Raw genomic sequence first — 26027 nt, forward strand, 5'->3', positions numbered from 1 at the left:
ACATGATTGGGGGCCCCCCTTATAATCTATCTGTTAAACCATCTAGCTTTATTCTTTGCTGCGTGTGAAGTGCCTAACTGGCCTGTCCAGCATGGCAATTTTGGGTTGGTTTTTCACCCCCTCTGCAAGGTACTAGAATGTGTGAGGTAGCTTTCACCTAAAGGCCCCTGCCAGGTCAGAAAGCCTATTAGTGCTGCTGTAATGCCCTCTAAAGGTAATGGCAGTGAGGAAACCTCACATAGCGAGGACCTTTTCACCTGTATTGAGCCATATATAAAAATCTCCTTTACATCAAGCCTATGTAATAAGCTAAAAAAGCTTTAAAAGAAGGAATTTGCCTTTATCTACAGAATCTTTTTTAAAAAACCAGTAAACTGTATTTGTATATTTACTGTGTGATGAAAACTTAATTTTTAAAATTAAACTATACTAGGGACTTCCCTGGTGGCGCAGTGGTTAAGACTCCTCGCTCCCAATGCAGGGGGCCCGGGTTCGATCCCTGGTCAGGGAACGAGATCCCTCATGCCCGAATTAAGAGCCCGCGTGCCGCAACTACGACTCAGAGCAGCCAAATTATTAATTTAAAAATTAAATTAAAATATACTTAAAAATCCCCACTTCTAGTCTGTAACTACCTAGCCTGTGTTGTTAAGTAATAACTGTACTGCGTTGTACTGCATTTCCCCCAGAGGGAGAAAGAAGACAGCTTCAGGAGCATCCCCACTCAATTCTCAGATACTCTCCTGTTAAAGCGCTGGCGATTGGGAGGGCAATTTATTGGGAACTTACAGGCAAAGCTCTAAAGAGCTTGGCTCCCATCTTCTGAGAGTCTGTGGGCCAGAACCAGACTGAGGCCCTCGGGGCTTGAACTCTAGCCTTTTAATAATTCTTTCAATACACAATGCTATGTGGCAGGCACCCTGCTGGTCCCAACTCCCCCACTCACCAGCTAACTTAATCCACAGCCCACCCCTCCACCAGGCTTCTCTCTGCCCTCTGGAGGGAGTCTTTGTTTCTTCTACCCACCCCCACAACCACAAGTCCCCTCCTTCAACGTAACACCAGCTCAGTCATGCTGCACTACTACCCGCAGTTTAAAGGTCTCCCCAGTTAAGCGCTCTGGGGTGGACCCTTCCATCCACAGCTCATTACATGCAGCCAGGATTGGCCAAGGGTGCTGGGCAACTCCCAGCTCCACCCCATTTCCTACCCTCTCTGAGCCTGTTTCCTCACCTGTAAAATGGGGATAACAGGACCTAATTATAGGGTTGTTGTAAGGATTAAGTGATTGTACTTTATATATTATATAAATTATGTGAACTAACTCAGGTCAGGCACCTGGCAGAGTGTCTGGCACGAAGTCAGGATAGTAAGGAGCTCAGTAAACAGCAGGCACTACTATTATCATCTAGTCCCAACCGTTCACGTTATGGGTGAGAAAACAAAGACCCCAAAGATGATGCCACTTGTCCCACATCTCACAGCCATCCATGGCAGGGTCAGGCTTCACTCAGTGCAAACACCTGCTGAGCTCCCGGGAAGCTCCCTATCCTTATGCCACGGTAAGGATTTCAAGATGGACAAAACCCTAGACTAGAACCTAAGTCCCCTGCCCCTAATGTGCTCGCTCAGTAGGATGGAGTCTAAGATTTTGTTCTGTCTGGAACTGGGGAGAGAAATGGAGACATTTGTTCAAAATTTGTTCAAAATAACCATCTATGGTTATACGGTTATAACAAAATAACAAAATGGAAGTGACTAAAGTCCTTCACTACACCAGTTCCTCAGATGTCACCTCATTGTTTAGCAAAAGTGATAGCCTCTTCTCTGACATTTGAAAATGGTATTAAAAGAGCTCATCCCTCCAACCTGCCTACCATTTCCCACTTCTTAGAAGATAGGATGGGAAAAGGGACAAAATCACAGGTCTGGTAATAGTAAAAATCAGGAGAGGAGGGTTCTAAAAGGGCCTAGGGGGGTAACTTTTCCTTGAGGTCCAAACTTTCAGCTCCTTGACTTCTACTCAGATCTGGAGAGGCATTATCAATCTAATCATTCCCCCCATGGGCAGACAGTGAGCTCAAGAAAGCAGTCTCATCCTGGAGACACTCAAGCAACGCTCTTGAAAGGATCTTTGTCTCGGTGGGAAATTACACTGGACAACTTCTAAAGTTTCGCACACACTGAAACAGCTTGCCTGTCCCCACTCCCAGGTTTGCCAAGCTGCTGCTACAGGCACAGGGTTATCAGAGGGTCTGTTTGTTCTAGTCTCGTGGAATCTGCTACACCCAGGCCCATTCAAGACCTTTAGAGGCCCTCGGCACTGCAGGATTGTGGGATCCTGCTTCCAGATCATATTCAAAATTAAAATAATACTAATCTATTAAGTACATATAATAAAGGCCAACAAAGTTCAGATTGTCTTAGGATGCTTATTAGACTAATCAAAAATCTAAATTACTAGAGACCAATTCTACCATCTCCCACACCCCATATGCTCATTTTTACCTGCTTTTTTAGTTTTCCTTGCTTTGCTCATCCCCGGTCTACCTATCTAATGACCAACACTGCCCAGACCCATCTTTGCCCTTTAGGCAGGGGCCACTTTTTTTCTGGTAATCAACACATAAGCCTGTTTTCTGTCTATAACTGATATGGAGTGATTCAGCCAAAAGCCAGACCATGTGCAGGGTGTCAAAAGGGAGCACCCTCCATGCTACCAAAATGGAGGTGGTGAGGACAGCCACCAATGGAGTAGCTACTATAACCCAGCACTTTATGTATTTTAGTTCTATGCTTATGGACTCCTGCAGTGTCAGGTTTATGACCAATAAGTGGCTGAGCTGACATTCAAAGGCAGATTGATTCCACGGTGAGTCAGAATGGCTCAGCCTGTGTGACAACACAGCACAGAAGCCCAGCCAATCACAGAGACCAAATTAGCCTGTCCCAGCAGGAAATCTGGGAAAACTCCTACGGGAACATTTCCCGTGGCCCTGCGCGCCTTACTGGCAGCTCTGAACGTGGCAGGGCTCCTTCCAGCTCCCGAACTTGGTGTGGTCCCCAGCTGCCGTGTGGTCCCCAGCTGCGGCGTAGTCCGGTTCATCATTGGCACCAAAGTCGTCCTCCAAGGCCCGAACAGGGAAGTCCCCGCAGTCGCTCTCCTCCACCTCGGCATTGATGTCAAACACCTGATCGTTCTTCTTAAACTTGTCCATCAGGGCCGACACCGACTGGAAGGAACAAAGAGAGCCCCCAGTTCTCTGCATTCCCATCACCACCCCCGCCACTGCTCGAGGACCGCCGCCCCCTCCCCGGAGCCAGTGTTCTCACGACAGCAAAGCGCTGAGGAAGTTTATATTGTGCGGCACAGGATGGAGCTGTATTGTCATTAGGCACATTTTGTAAAACATGGAACAGGAATCTGCATCCTTTAACTACATGTTTAGAGAAGACAGTTTTCCATGGAAACCATTTATTTTGGAGCTTGTAGTAAGTAGGCTGAAGGGGGCCAGGCTAAAAATACACAGAGGAAAGCTTTACACATGATAGTTTCTCAGGAAACTCTGTGCCAAGGGACTCAACCCTGAAGAGGAGGAAATTCCTCGAGCTTGACAGCAGCCTAAGAGACCAGAGGCCACTGGGACAACCATGTCTGAGAGTAAATCTGATAAAAATCGTGCACCCAGGAACGGAAGGACTGCCTTACCCTGGGGAAGCAGACACGAAGTGGATCCCGGTACTCTAATCCCAGCTGGCCAGTGGGCCTGCTGCAGCACACACCACCACTCCCACCCCTGCCCCAGGGCTTAGTCCCTACGGAGGAGCCAAAGGAAATATTTTCTGTACTGCTGGCTAAATAAAAACGATGCCACAGTTTTGGTTCCCATTGGGCAGAACTAATCTTAGGCCATCTCACTGAAACCACGAGCTGTTGGAGAAATGCCCAGAGCCCTCAGAAGTCCAGAAATTGACCACACCTCATTATGTGTTTCACTGTCCCATTTAGTGAACTGGAACCCCGCCAGGGAAGGGCAGATCTGACGATCTTCCACACACTGCTGCAGGGGCGCTGGGAGGACGGGAAGATCACAAAGAGGGTTCAGAGCAGGATGGAGACACGCCTCACCCCCTCAAGATGACCAGAGCAGCACCATGGAGGGAGGGGCACGGCCACCTCCTGTTTCTCGGGAAGAGGCTGGCCGGCAGCCGATCTGTTCGCAGACCACTCTCCTGGGAGAGGGCGTGCACTCAGGCACATGCCCACACTAGAGGCAGGCTCCACACTGGCATCCCAGGAATTAGGAAAACACTAGAGCAGAAACCCGAAGCACAGACTTTGACTCTGAAATAGACTCTGTGCCCTATGCTAGAGTTGGGAAATCAAAAACCCATCCTTAAAGCATAGTAAGTGCACAGCCAATTGTGCAATGCCACTTATTCTAGTCCCAAATTAAACTAGGTACAGATTACCTACCTCAGTTGAGTGCATACACCTGGACAACTGTTAGTACAAAATAGTTATACTCAGCAAATTTTAGACAAGAATAAACAGGAGGAGAATGGGCCCCATGACATCTGCATAGCCCTGCAGAGGGGAGGAACAATTTCATGTAACACACGAAAATCATTCCACAGGAGAACAGCGCCTGGCCCTCCCACCACCCTGGGCCTGTCCTCAGAGGATCTCCCAGAGTGGGGCGTGGGAGGGGGGTAAAATCACTGCCAAGCCAGTATGAGGGACTGACAACAGGACAGATCTGTTCTCAGACCACCACAGAGGATTCTGAAAACAGTTCACAAGGCCCTCTTCTCCTCAGGATCCCCTGGGTTAGTAACAGGCCTCTGGCTCAACAAGTCTCTTAAAGCCCCTCTCCCAAGTCCAAAACTCTGACACTCCAGGGTGACTGTGAGAACTGACTGCTAGCAGGGCACCTGAAGGACATGGCACATACAGATCACGAGCACTGGCTACTACTGTTGAAGACTCCATGCTGCAGACAGGCCGAAAACTTAGTTTCTCCCCCAAAAATGCCCACTTTGTCATTCCAGAGGAACATTCTGGGCAGATAAGCAACAGAAGAGCATGATGGGCTTATTACTACACCCGTGGTTATGCAGAAGCTTCTCTGATGACTGAACTGCTCTGCTAAAAGGCATCACGTGGACCTACCTTTTAAATCGGTCATTTCCACCCAACCTAAATCCGGCAAGTCGAGAGGTTCTCCAGTGGAGAGAGTCTGGACATCGGAGGGGAAGAGCAGCTCACTTCTATAGTCGTGGCAGTGGAGGGTGGAGAGAAACACCCCTGCTGTACTGCACTCGTCAAACGAGGCTGCCGTCTTCTGGAACATGGGATCAATCTGAGCACAAAAACAGAGGAAACCCAGAATTATGGGATGTAGGCAAAGGAAAGAGAAAATCTCATTCACTGGACCCTCCTCATTCGCAGCTGCATATACTGGATTGAAATGTCTCTGCACATGATCAAAAAAGGGGGAGGGCCTTTCTAACTGATCAGGTAAAATCCCATCCCAGTTCAAAAGGAGGGCTGTATGTGGTCAGATGGATAAATGTACACAGTAAATGGTGACAAGCTTATACTGTGTCAATCTGTTTGGGCAGAAGACTTAAATAGACATTTCTCCAAAGAAGACATATAGATGGCCAACAAGCACATGAAAAGATGCTCAACATCTAATTATTAGAGAAATGCAAATCAAAACTACAGTGAGGTATCACCTCTCACCAGTTAGAACGGGCATCATCAGAAAATCTACAAACAACAAATGCTGGAGAGGGTGTGGAGAAAAGGGAACCCTCTTGCACTGTTGGTGGGAATGTAAATTGATACAGCCACTATGGAGAACAGAATGGAGGTTCCTTAAAAAACTAAAAATAGAACTACCACTTGACCCAGCAACCCGGAGAAAACCATAATTCAAAAAGATACATACACCCCAATGTTCATTGCAGCACTAGTTACAATAGCCAGGACATGGAAGCAACCTAAATGTCCATCAACAGAGGAATGGATAAAGAAAATGTGGTACATATATACAATGGAATATTACTGAGCCATAAAAAGGAAGGAAACTGTGCAATCTGCAGAGACGTGGATCGACCTACAGATTGTCATACAGAATGAAGTCAGAAAGAGAAAAATATTGTATACTAGCACTTATATGTGGAATCTAGAAAAATGATATAGATGAACTTATTTGCAAAGCAGAAATAGAGACACAAACGTAGAGAACAGAAGTATGGATACTGGGGGGGAAGTGGGTGTGGGATGAATTGGGAGATTGGGATTGACATATATACACTATTGATACTATGTATAAAATAGATAACTAGGGCTTCCCTGGTGGCGCAGTGGTTGAGAGTCCACCTGCCGATGCAGGGGACACGGGTTTGTGCCCCAGTCTGGGAAGATCCCACATGCTGTGGAGCGGCTAGGCCCGTGAGCCACGGCCACTGAACCTGTGCATCCGGAGCCTGTGCTCCGCAACGGGAGAGGCCACAACAGTGAGAGGCCCGCGTACCGCAAAAAAACAAAAAAAAAACAAAAAAAAAAACTAATGAGAACATACTATACAGCACAGGGAACTCTACTCAATGCTCTGTGGTGACCTAAATGGGGAGGAAATCCAAAAAAGAGGGGATATATGTATACGTATAGCTGATTCACTTTGCTGTACAGCAGAAACTAACACAACATTGTAAAGCAACTATACTCCAATAAAAATTAATTTTAAAAAAATCTGGTTATTTACAATATACCTGGACAGTATCCTTCTGCTGGTCTCTTTCCACAGTCACAGTTTTTAAACGTCTATCTCTAGTAGAATGCTACCACAGCAAATTCCGCTGACTTAAAAAGCCTGTGTGATGGATCTGTTCACAGAATCCCATCACTCCTCTGAACAGAAATATTTTCAAAGATTTGGAAGAACACGAGTAAGAGATCTGGGCAAAGGACAGGCAGAGTCAGCAGGGTTAGATGTCCGGGTTAAACATGGGAGAGGTTGTCAGAAGACCCCCAAGGCTGGGGTCAAGGAGCAGGAGTGGCATAACCATGTGTCACCAAGCCCCAAAGGAGAACAGGGCAAGGCACATGTATGTGTGGCAAGAGGGCAGAAGCCACCTGGGACTCTACAGGAGGCCCGGTGACAGGGAAAATGGTCAGGTACCAGGTTCACAGGCCTTCCTCATGTCTCAGGATGTGGCTACTATGGAGAGAGGGTCCCTTAATTCTGAGGACAGGTGTTGCTCTCTGGCTCTTCTCCGGCCCCCTTAACCCTGAGCCCAACCTCACCAGAACTGAGAGTCTTCTCTCGCCTCCCGATAAGCTAGTCCCAGAGCAGCACATACGGCACCTCCACGTTCTCCCTGTCTCCTTACCCCTCACCCGGCCAGTTACATGGCCTGGTGGGTTTTCCTCCCAGCGTGTCTCTACCACCTACCACTTCTTCCCATCCCCAAAGCCACCAATATAACCCTCGCCTGAGTTAACCCGTCTCTGGTCTCTCCTACTTCTTTCCCTAAAAATACCAGTGGTGCTATTCCCATTCCCTTCCTCAAATGCTCACCAGAGCAATGGTTTCCCACCTGGACCCCAACACCCCTAGAGGTCTCATGTAGTTAATGAAACTCAGCCTTTCAAAGAGCCAACACGGAAACTGTACACTGACCCACATTAAAGCTGAAACGCTAAGATAACTTTCCTCACTTTTGCCTAGAATTAGATCATGTCAGTGTGAGAACAATGGTTCTTTCACGTAAATTAGATTTGACTTACATCTTTGAGTGATTTGTGGGAAAATGAATTATTGCTGACTGTACAGTCTGGATAAATGAACTTTTTGAAACAAGGATCTCAGCAAGGAAGAGAAACAGTAAGAGAAGGCCTTGGTAGACAGCAGACTACATGACAAAGTCTAGGGTTGTTTCAGCCGTATGAGAAAATCCACAGCTCTAGCCCAACTTGCACACTGTCCAGCTTCCTAAGGAACCAGAACTTTTCCTGCTTCGTGACCTTTGCTTACGCCTCTGCCTAGAATCACCTTCTTGTCACCACCTGACAAACACCTACTCTCCCTTCACAGCCCAGTTCAAGTCTCACCTCTTCCGGAAACTCTGACCTCCACCCACTCTGGTCTCCTGAGTATGTGCCTTGACTTTCCTTACACTGTGTCTATTTGTGCCCTTCTGGTCTGAAGGACTGGAGTATAATCAGGCTGGAATCCCTGTGACAGCAAGAATTCTGAACACAGCAGAGAGCTGTGTCCAAAACAGATCAGCTCATATACAAACAAGCGTTCTCAGCTGGTCCAGACACACCCACAGAACACCTGCTGTCTAATCTCCCGCCATTGCCAAGAGAATGCAGGTTCAATGAATAGCTGAAACTTCAGATTTTAAGTTTGTGCCCACCCCCCCCTTCTTTTTTAGCTTCCAAACTTTCAGTTATTCTACGTTTACCACAGATTACAGAGCAAACAAAGCTTCCCAGGATCGGGGTTCTCGGTGCTTCTTTAAGATTCTGTTGTCTTCACTTGCATAAATAGACCAAAGCCCGACAGCCGCAGGCCTGAAGGAAGCAGCACTGCTGCTCTTTCGTCCTCTCTTTAGAACAATGGGAGAGGCCAGTGCAAGCCTCCTCAGGCTCCCTAGAATTGGGTCTACCTGGGAAGACACAAGATGGTAGGAAAAGACAATTTCCAACCATGCTGCTGAATTGAACATTTCAGTGTAGAACCAAAAGCACAAGCGAGAATGATGATGAAGTAAATATTCAGATTACCTGGGAAGGTGAAAAAACAAGGAGAATTGGGGAAGGGAAGGTTAGGTGGGAGAGGATTTTATGGCTCGCCTTCAGATGTGTACAACACAGTACCATGGATAAAGCACTCTGACAAATACTGACCCGCTGACACAAAACTCAGGGATATCTGTTTTTAGTTTTGACAAAGTGAGATTCGGAGACTTTTCCCAGGCCACACAACTAAGACAGTAAAACCAGGATCTGAACTTTACATGGTCTGCCTCCAATGCTGACCCACAGATAGAAAAAAAGAATACAACTCCCTCCCCTAAAAAGCCTGGCCCCCTCACCTCTACCCCGGCTCTTGGGCCCCGGCCTCGGGGCCCTGCCCCAGCCATCCCCATCGGCACACAGTCCTCACCCCAGCACGGGCTGGAGAACCGTCCTGCCCGGACCCCATCAGCCAGAGTGAACGCAGCCAGGCCCCTCACTCCCAGCCACCACACGCTCAGCCTCACCACTACCATCTGCCTGAGACGATGTCCTCTTAAGGGGGTGGAAACTGGTTCCTGGGGGAAGGTGAGAAATATCTTAGAAATTATAATAATTTGTGCCTCTCCAACCTTGACCTTACCTGGCAAAATTGTATTCCTTTGGAATTAATTTCAAGGAAGAGGGATAGGAACAAAACTAAAAAGGCTCAGTGGTGTGTGTGTGGGGGGGGTGTCATGACGAAAGCCTGGGAAGCACTGCTCTAAGGAAACACGGTATTGCCCGAGGACACCGTCTCCCCAGCACGGCTGCTTCCTCTCCCGCAGCCCTCACACCGCTGGCCTAGACGTCAGATAGGAGATTTCCTTGCTCCTCATCGCAGCTTCCAGACTATTCTCCTTCCCAGTTCCTACAACCCTCACCTTTGAATGTAACATCAGACTTTACCACCCTGTTGCAATCACCTTCTAGTCCCCAGGTCACAACCCTACCCTCTTCCTAGTAGATTTTAATATTAGCTCTGACTCACTCCTGTTCTCCAACTTTACCGCTGTCGTGGTTTCCGGTAATGTCACTATCCCTGTAGACCCACCCGATATTCTGGCCTCTCAGTTCCTTGATATCCTCTCCTTCAGTGGTCTTGTGCTTCATCCTAAGAACCCCAGGACTCATGGGATCCTAGCATGGCCCCCCGCCTCCTCTGCCTGTTGCTCCCTGGCCTGTTTTCTGCATTGAATCACTAACCAGGACTACAACCTCTCTGTATGCTCAATTCCAAGTGCCCCTCTCTGACAACCACCTCCTGTCTTTCCAGGCTACACCTTCTCGTCTCCAACGCCAAGAAGCCTTTGGTCCCATCAGGCCCTACAGTCTACTGGTCACATGGCTTTACACTGTCCTTCACACACCTCTTTTCCCAGCTAAAATTCCACAAGCAATGATCACAACCACCCCCTTGCACACACTCTCAGCTCCAGTGCCCCTTTCAGCTGTGTCACATTCACTCAGCTAAACACAATCCTTTGTTAAATCTAACTTTCTGCCTACTCCATGCTTGCACCCACACAGCCAGTCATGGCTAGAGAAAGACACAAAGTCATGGGACTTCCCTGGTGGTCCAGTGGTTAAGAACCCACCTTCCAATACAGGGGACGCAGGTTCCATCCCTGGTCGGGGAACTAAGATCCCACATGCTGCGGGGCAACTAAGCCTGCGTGCCACAATTACTGAGCCCGTGTGTTTTGGAGCCTGTGCGCCACAACTAGAGAGAAGCCCGCGCATCACAACAAAGAGCCTGCGCACCTCAACGAGAGACCCGCATGCTGCAACAAAGGTCCCATGTACCGCAACAAAAACCCAACAGAGCCAAAAAAAAAAAAAAGACACAAAGTCATGCTGACTGACCTCACTGTACATCCATCCTCCAGTGCCCTCAGGGAAACCCTAAGTGTTGTCTAGCCATCAAACTACATTTCCCTAGTCCCTCCACTCTCCCATCCTCCTAGATGACTCCCTACTACCTTATCCTCTCTTCAAACCTCCAACACTTTTCTCCTCTATACTCACTGTCAGTTGAAGATCTGGCTTATTTCACTGATGGGGTGGGGGTGGGGGGGTGGAAGGGGAAGCACAACCAGAAGAGAATATCCAGAATGCTCCCATGTGCACACACTCAAGCCCCACCTCTCATCAGCCACCGTGCTCCTCAGACAAGCCCCATCCAATCCGTCCAATCCTTGCCCTTCTCACCTGCTCAAACACCACCCTAGCATTTCTCCTTCCTTTTCTGCGTCATCAATAATTCCTTCTCCACTAGACTGTTGCCATCAACAAGTAAACATGCTGTTAATTCTCCCATTTAAAAAAACAAACAACAACAAAAAGGCATTTTTCACAGAACTAGAGCAAATAATTATAAAATTTGTATGGAAACACAAAAGACCCCAAATAGCCAAAACAATCCTGAGAAAGAAGAACAGAGCTGGAGGATTCATACGCCCAAACTTCAGACTATACTACAAAGCTACAGTAATCTAAACAGTATGGTATTGGCACAAAAAAACAGACACATAGATCAGTGGAACAGGATAGAAAGCCCAGAAATAAACCCACACACTTATGGTCAATTAATCTATGACAAAGGAGGCAACAATAAACAACAGGGAAAAAAATGACCTCTTCAATAAGTGGTGGTGGGAAAACTGGACAGCTACATGCAAAAGAATGAAGTTAGAATGCTCTCTAACACCATACACAAAAATAAACACAAAATGGATTAAAGACCTAAATGTAAGACTGGAAACCATGAAACTCCTAGAAGAATACACAGCCAGAACACTCTTTGACATAAATTGTAGCAGTTATTTTTTTTGGATCTGTCTCCTAAGGCAAAGGAAACAAAAGCAAAAATAAACAAATGAGACCTAATTAAACTCAAAAGCTTTTGCACAGCAAAGGAAACCACTGACAAAATGAAAAGACAACCTACTTGACTGGGAGGAAATAACTGCAAATGATATGACCGATAAGGGGTTAATATCCAAAATATATAAACAGCTCATAAAACTCAATATCAAAAAAACCAGGGCTTCCCTGGTGGCGCAGTGGTTGAGTGTCCGCCTGCCGATGCAGGGGACACGGGTTCGTGCCCCGGTCCGGGAAGATCCCACATGCCGCGGAGCGGCTGGGCCCGTGAGCCATGGCCGCTGAGCCTGTGCGTCCGGAGCCTGTGCTCCGCAACGGGAGAGGCCACAACGGTGAGAGGCCCACGTACCGCAAAAAAAAAAAAAAAAAAAAAAACAAAAAACAAAAAACCAAACAACCCAATCAAAAAATGGGCAGAATGGGCTTCCCTGATGGTGCAGTGGTTGAGAGTCCGCCTGCCGATGCAGGGGACATGGGTTTGTGCCCCGGTCTGGGAAGATCCCACATGCCGCAGAGCGGCTGGGCCTGTGAGCCATGGCTGCTGGGCCTGCGCGTCTGGAGCCTGTGCTCCGCAACGGGAGAGGCCACAACAGTGAGAGGCCCGTGTACCGCAAAAAAAAAAAAAAAAAAAAAAAGGGCAGAAGATGTAAACAGACATTTTTCCAAAGAAGACACACAGATAGCAAACAGACACATGAAAAGATGTTCAACGTTGCTAATCATCAGAGAAATGCAAATCAAAACTAAAATGAGATATCACCTCACACCTGTCAGAATGGGTATCATTAAAAAAGACGATAGGGCTTCCCTGGTGGCGCAGTGGTTGAGAGTCCGCCTGCTGATGCAGGGGACATGGGTTCGTGCCCTGGTCCGGGAAGATTCCACATGCCTTGGAGCGGCTGGGCCCGTAAGCCATGGCCGCTGACCCTGCGTGTCTGGAGCCTGTGTTCCGCAATGGGAGAGGCCACAAGAGTGAGAGGCCCGTGTACAGCAAAAAAAAAAACAAAAAAAAAAGACAATAAACAAGGACTTCCCTGGTGGTGCAGTGGTTAAGAATCTGCCTGCCAATGCAGGGGACACGGGTTCAAGCCCTGGTCCGGGAATATCCTACATGCCGCAGAGCAACTAAGTCCGTGCGCCAGAACTACTGAAGCCCGCGCGCCTAGAGCTCATGCTCCGCAACAAGAGAAGCCACTGCAATGAGAGGCCCTTGCACTGCAGTGAAGAGTAGCCCCCACTCACTGCAACTAGAGAAAGCCTGTGCACAGCAAGAAAGACCCAATGCAGCCAAAAAAAAAAAAAAAAAAAAAGACCACAAATAACAAATGCTGATAAGGATGTGGAGAAAAGGAAACCCTTGTATATAGTTGGTGAGAATGTAAATTAGTGCAGCCACTATGGAGGGTTTCCAAAACACTAAAAACAAAACTACCATTTGATCCAGCAATTCCACTCCTGGGTATATATCTGAAGAAAATGAAAACACTGATTTGAAAAGATACATGCATCCCAATGTTCATAGAGACATTATTTACAAGAGCCGAGATATGGAAGCAACTTAAGTATCCGTCAACAGATGAATGGATAAAGAAGATGCTGTGTATATGTGTGTGTGTGTGTATGTACACACACACACACACACACACACACACACACACACTGGAATACCACTTAGCCATAAAAAAAAAAGATGTTTTGTTGTTTGCAACAGCATGGCTAGACCTCGACATGGCTGGAGGTTATTATGCTTAGTGAAATAAGCCAGACAGAGAAAGACAAATACTGTATGTTATCACTTATATGTGAAATCTAAAAAATAAAACAAAGGAATGTATATAACAAAATAGAAACAGACTCAAAGATATAGAGAACCAACTAGTGTTTACCAGTGGGGAGAGGGAAAGGGAAGGGGCAAGATAGGGGTAGGGGATTAAGAGGTACAAGTTACTATGTATAAAATAAATAAGCTACAAGAATATATTGTACAGCACAGGGAATAGAGCCAATATTTTATAACTTTAAATGAAGTATAATCTATAAAAATTTTGAATCACTATGTTGTACACCTGAAACTAATGTAACATTGTAACTAAATTACACCTCAAAAATAATTTTTAGAAATTAAAAAAGAATATACTATGCAAATATTCCCATGTCAATAAATACTACATCATTCTTTAAAAAAACAAAAACAAAACAAAAAACCACAAAAACTCAGGACCTTACTTTCCCCTCCATTTGCCATTCCATTACCCTGCCCCAATTTATAGCAGAAGTCTTCTAAAAAACGGCCTCCCTTCCCATGTATTTCCCCCTGCCCAATTCATTTTGAAAAATTTAAACCTACAAGAATGTTGAAATAGTAATATGAATCTCTGTGTAACTTTTACCTAGATTTCCCAACAGGTAACATGTTTCATATTTGCTTTCTCCCTGTACCCTTTCTCCCTGTACATTGTTCGTATTTGCTTTCTCCCTGTACTCCCATATTTGTAAAGCAAATACGAAAAATGTTACCTGTTGGGAACAGGTAACAGGTAACATGGCTCTATTCCCTGTGCTGTACAATATATTCTTGTAGCTCATTTATTTTACACATAGTAACTTCCAACCTTCTTGGAAGCAGGTATTGCAAGACTTTGCCTCTCTGGCAGTTATTAAGCTATTGCCACTCAGCTCCAAACCCACCTTCTATCCTTTGCTCTGTGATGCTGGGTTGGGGACCACACTTCAGCTGTGCCAGCAGCTCCCTATTGGGCTCCACCAAAAGGGGGCACTAGAGGGAGATGGCAGGGCTGGAGGAAGGAGAAGGGACCCACTTCTTTCTGCAGGATTCCTGTTCCTGGGAGTGTCACCCAGCAGTGGTTCACCACCCCAGCAGCAGCAGGTCCTACCTGGGCAGTAGCTGAATTTAACTTGTACTTTTTCCTTATACTCCCAGAACCAACCTCGCTGGGTGCCCATAAGAGACATCAGCACCAGTGGGCATTCCCTCCTCAGACGTCTGGGTCCTGGGCCCCCAAGCCCCTCCTCCAAACTCAGGGACACCAGTACCAGCCAAGCAGCACCCCTTCCTTGGAGGTCTGAGCTGCAGCTCCCCAGGGCCCCTTCGCCAAGCTCACCATGGCCTCAGGCTGCCGTATTTGACACGGTTGACCACTCCATCCTCCCTAAAACACTCATTTCAATACCACACTCTCCTGGTCTCCCCCCACCTACTGGACGTTTCTTATTCAGCTCTCTGAACTGTTAAGACAGGGGTATCTGGGCCCAGTCCTTTTTCCACATACACTTATTCCCTTGGTGATCAATTCCAGTCTCGTGACCTTAATTACTAAGGTAAGAGAAAGAAAGAGAAAGGTAAGAGAAAGAAATAATCTAGTCCATCGTTGGTGGGAGAGTAAGTTGGTATAACCTTTTCGTGAGGGCAATGGAAATTTCATGTCTCAGAATTTTCTTACAAATATACTCCCAGAAGAATGCAAACAGGTACAAGGATGTTCACTGAAATTGTTTTTAATAGCAAAATTTTTTTTTAAATTGTAGCAATATCTGTTTGCTTTAAATTAACTGCTAATTTACAAAGAGGCCTCTGGTACCATTCCTTTAAGCAGATTCCTCAGGATTTGCTAAATCATGTAAGGTTGTTTGGAGCATGGACTCTGGAGCCAGACCACTTAGTTTCAAATCCCAGTTTACTTACTAATTACGTCATCTTGGACAAGTTACTCCACAGCCCTGAACCTCAATTACCTCTTCATAAAATGTAGCGAGGATGTTGTAGGGACAGAATGGGTTAACACAGGTCACGGGCCTTGGGCAGCATGGTGTGCCTGGTAGACACACAGTAAATGTCAGCTGTCATCACCACTGCTGCAGGTACTACAGAAGAACATTAAGATTTTCATCAACTGGTTTTCTCAGTAATTTGCCATCTCGTTCTACTCAATCATTCTGAAATACTGAGGGAAAAGCAGGGACCCACCCCTGCCAGTCTTCGCTGTAAAGCTAAAGGATGACAATGCAGAGACACCAGTTGAATATTTTACTCCCTGGAGGCCTGAACAAGCACACAGCATCAAGTTTCTGCCACTGAGCCTCTGAATTAGTCAGAGACTACACTGGGCACACAGTTTCTCACCTCACACTTTCGATCTGCTTCGGAGACGTTGAGGTTGTTTATATTCGGCTCGATGGTTTTGTACAAGTGCTTCTTCCTTGGCTTTGGAGCCTTCTTGGTTGTTCCTGTTTCGGTTGCACTTCCGTCTACAAGGAGTAAGACGGTGCACTGCAGGGGCTGCTTTGGAGCATGTAACTGAACTTATCAATTCAAGTTCTTCAAAACTCTAGAGAGTGATCGTAATTAAAACACATGCCATCCCCTCAAAGCAGCAGGCACGTCTAATCCGCAGCTTAGGGAGAAACCAAACTACTAGATTAAGTATTTGGTTTCTGATACAAGTCAATTTCCAAAGACCACCCCCCCCCCCAAATCAGAAGCTCCCTAGTTGGTGATGTTTACTCAATCTTGTCTAAATAAAATCTAAAAGCTTTTATAAGGTCCTTCTCTTTTCCAAAGAAAAACAAATCTAGTGTTTGAGTATCTTCTCTAATATAATTCTGAAAACATCCATGTCTACAACAGAATGAGAGAAGTGATTTCTTGTGACTTCATTTCAGTATGTTACTCAAATAACTACCTGCTACACCCTTTAAAAAAGCCCCTTACATCCAGATCCCAACCCATGTACCTGCACCATGGCCCTCTTCTTCCGGAGATGGTGCATCCTTGCCCAGCCCACCAAGGACCTTGTATACATCAGCATGGACGGCATCTACGCGCACAGCATAGATCTTGGTGCTGGCATCCAGAGTGCCGGCAGCCACCTAGTCAAACAAACAGAGCTGTACTCATGGTGATCATAAAAAAGGAGCAGCTGAACGGGCAAAACAAAGCAATCTGCATAAAACATGTGCTTGCCCTTAAGAAAAACATGACACACAGGGAATAAAAAAAAAATAACAGAAAGATATTTTCTCTACATTTCATCAGTTAAGGAAAGAAAGTAAAGTAGCTAATAAAATGTCTTAAACAAGGAAGGCTCTCATGTATCTGTAGAATTCAATTATTGTGCTATGCTAAGGGTTAGCAATCACTAGCATTAATTCAGATGCAAGAGAAGGTGAACTTCCTTCTTACTTTAAAGTTGGTCGGTTCGGCATCTTTCTGTTTAAGAATCTCTGACATAAAATCGATCAAGTGCAAGCCAAAAGCATTCTTGGTGGTGATTTTCTGAAAACAGAAAGTTTTAGAAAGGTTTGTTATTTATAGCCTATGCTCACATAAACAATGCTACCCTGTCATGGGAAGCTCAGCTTTTAAACAGGAATATCCCACATCTCAGCACAGATACCCATTCCCACAAACATCTGGTGACACAGCTAAATCCATGTGTGTACTTCCTCATTCTCACGGTCTGGAGTGGCAGCACACAATTCCTGAGTGTTCCTGTGTGCAGGTCCTGTCCTCAGCACTGACACAGAGGGGCTCAGTGACCCTCAGAACAACTCTCAGGCAGGGACTATTCTCATTCCCATTTACAGAGGAGGACCACCCTGCAGCACAGTGGCTGAGTGACTTGCCAAGGCCACACAGCTTTGTAAGTGACAGGATTCCAACTCAGGCTAGATCTAGGGCTCACAGTTAGCCCACAACCCTACTATCTATCACTATCTAGCTCCAGAACTACACTATTAACCCCTAGTGTGCTGCCTTGTGACACACCGCAGGGGCCAGGCAACTTGTCAGAGGGGCACCAAAGGTCTATAAGAAACAGTAAAACCACACTGAAAACACCAGCACGGAGAAGAGCCACTAGAGAATAAAAGTGCACAATCACTGATCATGCATTCTCTACAGAATCAAGAAGACTAGATTTCTTCTCTGATCAAGCTGCAAAATCTTCACTGATTAAACCGGCAGATACTCACATTTTCAGCAGACAGTTTGATACAGGTGGAGTAATGCTCAGTAATCTGTGTGTTTGTAAACTTAGGAATCGTAGCTGAAACATCAACATTCCTAAAGGAAAGAAAAACAAAAACAAAAAACAACTCTGGCAAGGATCAACGACACTGGATCTTTTCAAAATCCAGACCCAGAATCCACAAGGTATTGCGGTGATGCAAACTCACGTAACCCACGTCAAGGTGGCCACCACAACAAGGCAGCCCAGCGCCGCCCACTCACCTACTGGAGGGGGAGGCCAGCAAATGAGGCGAGTCTGTGCTGAACTGCAGGTCAAAGACCCTGGAGCGCCTCCGCTGCAGCCGCTCCTTCTCGTCGTCATTCTGAGGAAAGTCTTCAAGGACTGGGGTGCCAGGAGTATTGAGAGGGGCCTTCCTGGGCAGGGCCATGGAGAACACCTGCTCTGAGGGTGAGGAGGTGCTGTGGTGGCATCCACGGGTCCCTGAAGGAGAGTTCTTCATTGTGGCTGACGGCAGTGGACCAAAACACTTGCTCAGGAAACCTTCAGCAGGACATTTCCTACGTCTAAACAGGGGCTGGGACCTGTCCCAGGGTGGAAGTTCACAGCACATTTCCCACCAAGATCTTTTCCAACTCTAATATTCTATGGCTAGAACCTCTGTAGTTCGGGTTTCTTGGGGGGTGATGGGTTTCTGATGCTTCCTGCCAATCTGGACAAATATCCACTATGCAGCTACTGTAAACCTAAAGCACTATATGGGATATAACACTGGGTAAGAAAAAGTCGCTTCCTCTGATAAGCTCACAAACCAGCAGAACAACAGATATATATAACCATGATGACAGGCAAGAGAGAAAAGATAAGATGCTGACATAAGGGTGAGGGATGGGCTATCATGTCACACAGACTAGGTTCTAATCCCAGCAGGGAGACAGAATAAGCAACACAAATATGTAAACTAAATAGAATATTCCAAAAAACTGCCCACAGATTATTCGCTAACTGCAAAGGGAAAAATGTCTTTTACAACGAAAGATCTAGCAGTCACCATGTTAACCAAACAATCAGACGTAGCCTCTCTAAAAATGAGACAACTTGAAGCTTACTCATCTCCTTACGGGACAAAATATGAAATTCAGAGCATCATCTGCCAAATATGCTTAACCTAAACTTAACCAAGACTTTAAATCTAACTTCCAGTTTATAAGAAATATAAGGGCTAGAGGAACAAGTTAAATGACATCAAAAGAAAATATTTAGACAAATCCAGAATATGGGACAGTTAGCTCTTAAAAAAGTCAATGTCAAAAAAAAAAAAGAAAAAAAGAAAAAAAATGTAGGGGATTCTTCTTGAGCAAAAGAAACCAAAGAGTCATACAAACCAAAACAATGTCTGAACTTTCAGCCAATCCTTGGTCAAACAAAAAAATTAACTATAAACATTTTAGGGATAAACAGCGAAATCTGGAATATAGTCTGGATATCAGGGAACATTAGGGAATTGATTTTTATTTTCTTAGGTGTGATAATGATATAATGGTATGTAGAAGAATATCCTTACTTTTGGAAGATGCATAGGAAACAACTTAGGGGTGATAATGACATGGTGTGTGCAACTTTCAAATGAATCAGTCAAAACATTGTGTGTGTGTGTGTGTGTGTGTGTGTGTTTGTGTGTGTGTGTGTGTGTGACAGAGAGGAAAAATATGGCAAAATGTTAACAATTGGGTTTAAGTTGTGAGTGTGAGGCTATTTACTAAGTCTTTCAATGTCCCTGTATGTTTGAACACTTTCATAATAAGAAGTTAGAAAATGGATGGCATGTTAGATGGAGATAAAAGCCATGGGGAAAAGTAAAGCATGGAAGGGGAATAAAGAGGACTGGGGAATGGAGGTGGGAGGTCATTTTTAATATAGTGGTCAAGGAAATGTTTCAGCAAGAAGGTAACATCAGAATCAAGACCGTGCAGATATTTGCAGGAAGCTACATGGAAGCAGGGGAAACAGCAAGCACAGAGGCAGGAACATGCCTGGCACGTCTGAGGGGCCAGTGTGGCGGAAGCAGTGAGAGGGAAGCACGGAAGTGAGAGAGGTCACAGGGTGTCAGACTTGCGGGGCCTGGTAGGGCAGGAGCACCAATCAGTCAGAATAAGGGAGGGACAACCGGTAGGGGTGTATGAGCCTTACTTATGGGCCACTGTAAAGACTTGGGCTTTCATGAGCAGTGAGAAGGGAAGTGATTGGAAGGTGGTGAGAAGAGGAATAAAGTGATCTAACTTATGCTTCACGAAGATCCCTATGGCTGTTACGTTGAAAACTGAAAGGACAAGCAGGGAGACCAATTAGAAGGCAACTACCAACAACCAGGATAAGAGATGTTGGTGACTCACACCAGAGAGGGGGCAGTGGAGGTGGTAGGCAGTGGTCAGACACCGGATATAGTCTCAAGGTAGAGCCAACGTGATTTCCTGATGGATTAAATGTGGGGCATGAGAAAAAACAGAAGAATGAAGGATAACTACAGCACTACCCTGAACAACTGAGGAAATGGAGTCACCAGGACCTGAGAGAGGAAGACCACAGGAGACGCATATTTGTGGGGAAAGGAGGCAAGGTCAGGGCTCAGTTTGGGGCCTGCTGGATTTGAGAGACTTACTAGTCATCCAACTGGGGTAGAGAGCCAGATATTTAAGTCTAGAGTTGAGGGGAAAGTTCTGGGCTGGATATATGAACGTGGATGTTGTAAGCATAGAGAGGGTATTCAAAGCCGTAAGACTAGATGAGAAGACCAAAAAATGAGGACAGATAGAAAAAAGCAGATGGCTGAGTCCTAGAATACGTCAAAAATTCAAAGAGAAGGAAACGAGGAATCAGTGAAGAGATGGGGAATGTGTAACTAGTGAAGGAGAGAGTGGCAGTCCACAAGTAGGTGAAGAAAATATTTCAGGGGAGGAAGGAGTAATGAACTATATCAAATGCAGCTGACAGGTCAAATGAGATGAGGACGGAGAATTGATCATTAGATTTAGCAACCTAGAGGCTATTGACAAGAGCAGTTTTCCTTGAGTGCAGGGTGACAAAGAGAAAGTCAAACAGGCACAGATTCAAGAGAAGATAGGAGGGACAAAAAAAAGAGAGAAGATGGGAGAAGGGAAATTGGAGAGAGAAAATGGAGACATGGTTTTCAAGGACTCACGCTGTAAAGGAAGAAGAGAAATGGGAGGAAGGTAGTTGAAAGGTAAGTGAGGTCAAGAAACTAATTTTAAAATAAAAAAAACCCCAGCTTGGTAGAAAAAAATGAAGCAGACAGACTGTATTAGTCTCCTACTGCTGCTATAACAAATCACCACACACTTAACGGTACATAGAACATAAATGTATTCTCTTGCAGTTCATGAGTCAGAAGTCTAAAATCAAGGTGTCAGCAGGACTGCATTCTCTCTAGAGGCTTTACGGAAGAATCTGTTTCTTTGCCTTTTTCAGGTTCTAGAGGCCACCTACAATCCTTGGTTTATGGTCCCTTCCTTCCATCACTCCAACCTCTTGCTTCTGTCATCACCTCTCCTTCTCTGACTCTGGCCCCCCTGCATCCCTCTTATAAGGACCATTGTGATGACATTGGGCCCATCCAGATAATCCAGGCTAATCTCCCCATCTCAAGATCCTTAACTTAATCAAATCCACAACAGAAATCATACCAAGCATCTTTTCCAACCACAACGCTATGAGATTAGAAATCAATTACGGGGAAAAAACTGTAAAAAACACAAACACATGGAGACTAAACAATATGTTACTAAACGAACCTTCAAGTTGCGAACTTTCAAAGATGCAAACGTGCGTCTGGTTACAGCAAGGAACAAGAACCTGTGCCATCAATGTCAGGTGTGAGTGGAATTGCAGCTTGCCCTCCGTCTCCTATTGCTCATGATCCTGCAGCTCTACCATCTCCCACCTCCTCTCCCTCCTCCAGTCAGTAACGCTTCTTTCCTGTTCACTCGATGCCAGCACCTGGATGCCCGCTGTTGTACTGTACTACTGTACTTTTCAAGTAAGAAGGACTAAAAATGTTTTATTTTTTTCTTTATGTATTATTTGTGTGAAAAGTATTAGAAACGTATTACAGTACAGTACTATATAGCCGATTATGTTAGTTGGGTACCTAGGCTAACTTTGTTGGACTTACGAATGTGCTCTCAGAACGGAACTCGTTCATATGTAGGGGACTTACTGTAGTTTCCTTTTGCTGCTGGGACAAATTACCACAAATTTAGTGGTTTAAAACAACACGAATTTATTCTCTTACGGTTCTGGATTCTAGAGTCTGAAATGTGTATCCCAATGTTTCTGGGATATTGTCAAGGTATTCGTAGGGCTGGTTCCTTCCTGAGGCTCTGAGGGCAGAATGCCTTTTCTGGCTTCTAGGGGTGCGTTTCTTACATTTCTTATCTTGTAAGAAATAGGCCCCTTCCTTCATCTTCCCAGCCAACAGCTTAGTGTCTTCAAATCTCTCACTGTTTCTGTCTTCACACTACCTTCTCCCTCTCTGAATGTTGTAGCAGTGTTATTTGTAATAGTCAAATAGTGGAAACAATCCAAATACCCATCAACCGGTGAATGGACAAACAAAATGTGGTTTATCCATAAGACTGAATACTATTCAGCAATAAAAAGAAATAAGTTATTTAAAAAAATGGATCACTGAGGAAATCAAAAAATACCTAGAGACAAATGACAATGAAAACATGACAATCCAAAACCTATGGGACACAGCAAAAGCAGTTCTAAGAGGGAAGTTTGCAGCAATACAATCTTACCTCAGGAAACAAGAAAAATCTCAAATAAACAACCTAACCTTACACCTAAAGCAACTAGAAAAAGAAGAACAAACAAAACTTAAAGTTAGTAGAAGGAAAGAAATCATAAAGATCAGAGCAGAAATAAATGAAATAGAGTCAAAGAAAACAAGAGCAAAGATCAATAAAACTAAAAGCTGGTTCTTTGAGAAGATAAACAAAACCGATAAACCTTTAGCCAGACTCATCAAGAAAAAAAGGGAGAGGACTCAAATCAATAAAATCAGAAGCGAAAAAGGAGACGTTACAACAGACACCACAGAAATACAAAGGATCATAAGAGACTACTACAAGCAATTATACGCCAATAAAATGGACAACCTAGAAGAAATGGACAAATGCTTAGAAAGGTACAACCTTACAAGACTGAACCAGGAAGAAATAGAAAATATGGACAGACCAATCACAAGTAATGAAATTGAAACTGTGATTTAAAAACTTCCAACAAACAAAAGTCCAGGACTAGATGGCTTCACAGGCAAATTCTATCAAACATTTAGAGAAGAGTTAGCACCTCTCCTTCTCAAACTATTCCAAAAAACTGCAGAGGAAGGAACACTCCCAAGCTCATTCTGAAAGGCCACCATCACCCTGATACCAAACCAGAACTCAGCCATAAAAAAGAATGAAATAATGGCATTTGCAGTGACATGGATGGACCTAGAGATTGTCATACCGAGCGAAGTAAGTCATACAGAGAAAGACAAATATCGTATGATATCGCTTATATGTGGAATCTAAAAATATGGTACAAATGAACCTACTTACAGAACAGAAATAGTCACAGATGTAGAAAACAAATTTATGGTTACCAAGGGTGAAATGTGGGGGGGAGGGATAAACTGGGAGATTGGGAATGACATATACACATTACTATATATAAAATAGATAACTAATAAGAACCTACTGTATAGCACAGGGAACTCTACTCAACACTCTGTAATGACCTACATAGGAACAGAATCTAAAAGAGTGGATATATGTATATGTATAACTGATTCACTTTGCTGTACAGCAGAAACTAACACAACATTGTAAATCAACTATACTACAATAAAATTTAATTTAAATAATGTTTAAAAAAACATCCACAAAGTCCCTTTTACCATGTAAAACAACATACTCACAGGTTCCAGATATCTTTGAGAGGGCCGTTATTCACAGAGATCATGCAGAAGAAAGGGTAAAAGTTGCTGAACAATGTACTCAAGCAGGTAAAGGGGCTGCCTTGCTGAGAGCAAAGAGTCCATCCATAGCAAAAGGAAAGAAGACTGAGAACACAGGCAAAGATGCAGGTAGGGGAGAAGGTGCACTGGTGGACTTGCGGATATCTTTTTTTTTTTTTTTTGCGGTACGCGGGCCTCTCACTGTTGTGGTCTCTCCTGTTGCGGAGCACAGGCTCCGGACGCACAGGCTAAGCGGCCATGGCTCACGGGCCCAGCTGCTCCGCGGCATGTGGGATCTTCCTGGACCGGGGCACGAACCCGTGTCCCCTGCATCGGCAGGTGGACTCTCAACCACTGCGCCACCAGGGAAGCCCGCGAATATCTTTGGATTGCTTTTATTTTCTTAGTAAAATAGGAAGCCGCTAGGCACTTCCCTGGTTGTCCAGTGGGTAAGACTCCACGCTCCCAATGCAGGGGGCCGGAGTTTGATACCTGGACAGGGAACTAGCCCTCATGCATGCCACGACTAAGAAGTCCACATGCTGCAACTAAGACCCGGAGCAGCCAAAACAAACAAACAAACAAACAAATAAATAAATAAATAAATATTTTTTTAATTAAAGGAAGCAGATAAAAACCAAAAACTCAGCAGGTAAGGGTGAGGGCTGGGGAGGAGGTACTGGAGATTTCAGGAGAGAAAGGAAGATAGGAAATCATCATCTAGAAGGAGAGTGGATCAACCAGGGGATACAGCATGAATGCTGGGCAGCTTTAGGGTCCCCTTGAGACCACTGGGTGCAAGCCGAGTAGGCACAGTTGGGATTAACCAGAGTTGTGATTTTGTCAATCAAGTGTAAGGAGGCAAGAAGAGGGCAAGGGGTTTTGGGCACATGAAAGGGAGTGATTACACCAAATGACCACTGAATGGAAGCTAAGTAAGGAGGGGAACAAGGGCACAGAGGTGAGAGACAGTGAGAAGTAGAAGAATACAGGTCTGCTGGGTCAGAGGATTGTTGGAGTCGGGGAACAAGAGGGAGTAAGCTGGAAAGACAGCAGTGATTGAGAGGCGGGGTGCACTGAGATGACAGAGGGGCGCAGCTGTTGGTAACGACAAGGTCTAGGGTGAGACCACGGTGGTGAGTGGCTGTGGCCTATGAGAGTAGGCCACGAAACAAGACCCTTGGAAGGGAGAGATGAAGGAACTGAGAGACCTGGGGGGAGAGTCTCCAGATTTAAGAATCAGAAGGCTTGGCTTCAAACTCCAGCTCCTTCACTTACTAACTGGAGAAATTTTAAGTAAGTGCTCTAAGGGTTTGCTCCTTCGTCCTCCAAAGGAGAATAAGAATGTACATCTCAGCTGGTTCAGAATTGGTGATATGAAAAAAATATGCATAATATAACACACATTTTATAGGAACACATTAAAAATAGTGACACACAACAAACACTACAAGGTTGCCCATGTAAGCGGAAGGGAAAGAATGAAGAGTGGAGATAAAAGAGAATTAAAAATACAAGAAAACTTCACATGTTTCCCTGATAGCTTCCCACCAGCTAAAGAGTATGATTAACATAACTCTCAGCTGAGGTCAAAACAAACAAAAAAGAAGAAAGTAAAAATAGGAAGGAGGCAAGAGACATTTTTAGAGACTGAATCAAGAGGACTTGTGACTACTTGAATGTGGGCACTGCAACCAATGTAAGGAAGGGAGTTGGACCTTGGGATAAGAGAAAAACAGAAAGAGAAAGCACTAAAGGAGGAATTTGTCTAAGAGGAGAACTCAAAATGGGAATTAGAGGCACGCCTTATTTCTCAGAATTGTCTTTCCCTGATTTCTCTCCTTCCCTTTACCATTATACATCCATTCATTCAGCAGATGGTTACTGAACTCAAAAACACTTTCGGTGTCCACTTCCTCAACTCCTACTCAATTTTCAACCCCTCTGATCTGGCTCCCACGCCCACCACCACAGCTTCATGTTGCCAAACCCATTCGTCACTTTTCGGGCTTCATCCCTCTTTTGAGAGTCGACAGCACTTGAAACAGCTGACAACACTCTGCTTCTTGAAACACTCTTGGCTTCTACAACACCACTCTTTTCTGCGTTTTTCTAGCTCTTCCTTCTCTAACCAGCTTCTAAATATTGGTCTCAAGTATCTTCTCTACAGGGTCTTCCTAGTGTTCTCACCTGTTCCCATGGTTTTGCCATCTATATGATGATGATGACCAAATTTACTTCTCAGTCCACAGGCCACTTCCCTGAGCAGCCCATATCACTGCCCTGAGTGTCAAGCTCTTACCCACGTGATTATTGACCCTTTCACCTGACT

At 45.0% G+C, this 26027-nt stretch overlaps 1 protein-coding gene across 2 annotated transcripts in view; it reads right to left on the reverse strand.

Annotated features, from left to right (window-relative positions):
* The window catches only part of NCAPH (non-SMC condensin I complex subunit H), a 39389-nt gene that overhangs the window by 12445 nt on the left and 917 nt on the right, over positions 1-26027 (reverse strand). The window contains exons 2-9 of one of the 2 annotated variants that reach the window (XM_060117398.1): positions 17934-18153; positions 17675-17765; positions 16884-16976; positions 16435-16570; positions 15825-15949; positions 5174-5363; positions 3981-4072; positions 3010-3233 (exon numbers count right to left, since the gene is read on the reverse strand). In XM_060117398.1, the coding sequence (XP_059973381.1) occupies positions 3010-3233; positions 3981-4072; positions 5174-5363; positions 15825-15949; positions 16435-16570; positions 16884-16976; positions 17675-17765; positions 17934-18153 (1171 nt within the window). Of the gene's footprint in view, positions 1-3009; positions 3234-3980; positions 4073-5173; positions 5364-15824; positions 15950-16434; positions 16571-16883; positions 16977-17674; positions 17766-17933; positions 18178-26027 lie in introns of both variants that reach the window. The other variant, XM_060117397.1, reaches the window with a different exon arrangement.

The sequence above is a fragment of the Mesoplodon densirostris genome, chromosome 14 (assembly GCF_025265405.1).
Source record: "Mesoplodon densirostris isolate mMesDen1 chromosome 14, mMesDen1 primary haplotype, whole genome shotgun sequence".
In the NCBI taxonomy this organism is placed as follows: Eukaryota; Metazoa; Chordata; class Mammalia; order Artiodactyla; family Ziphiidae; genus Mesoplodon; species Mesoplodon densirostris.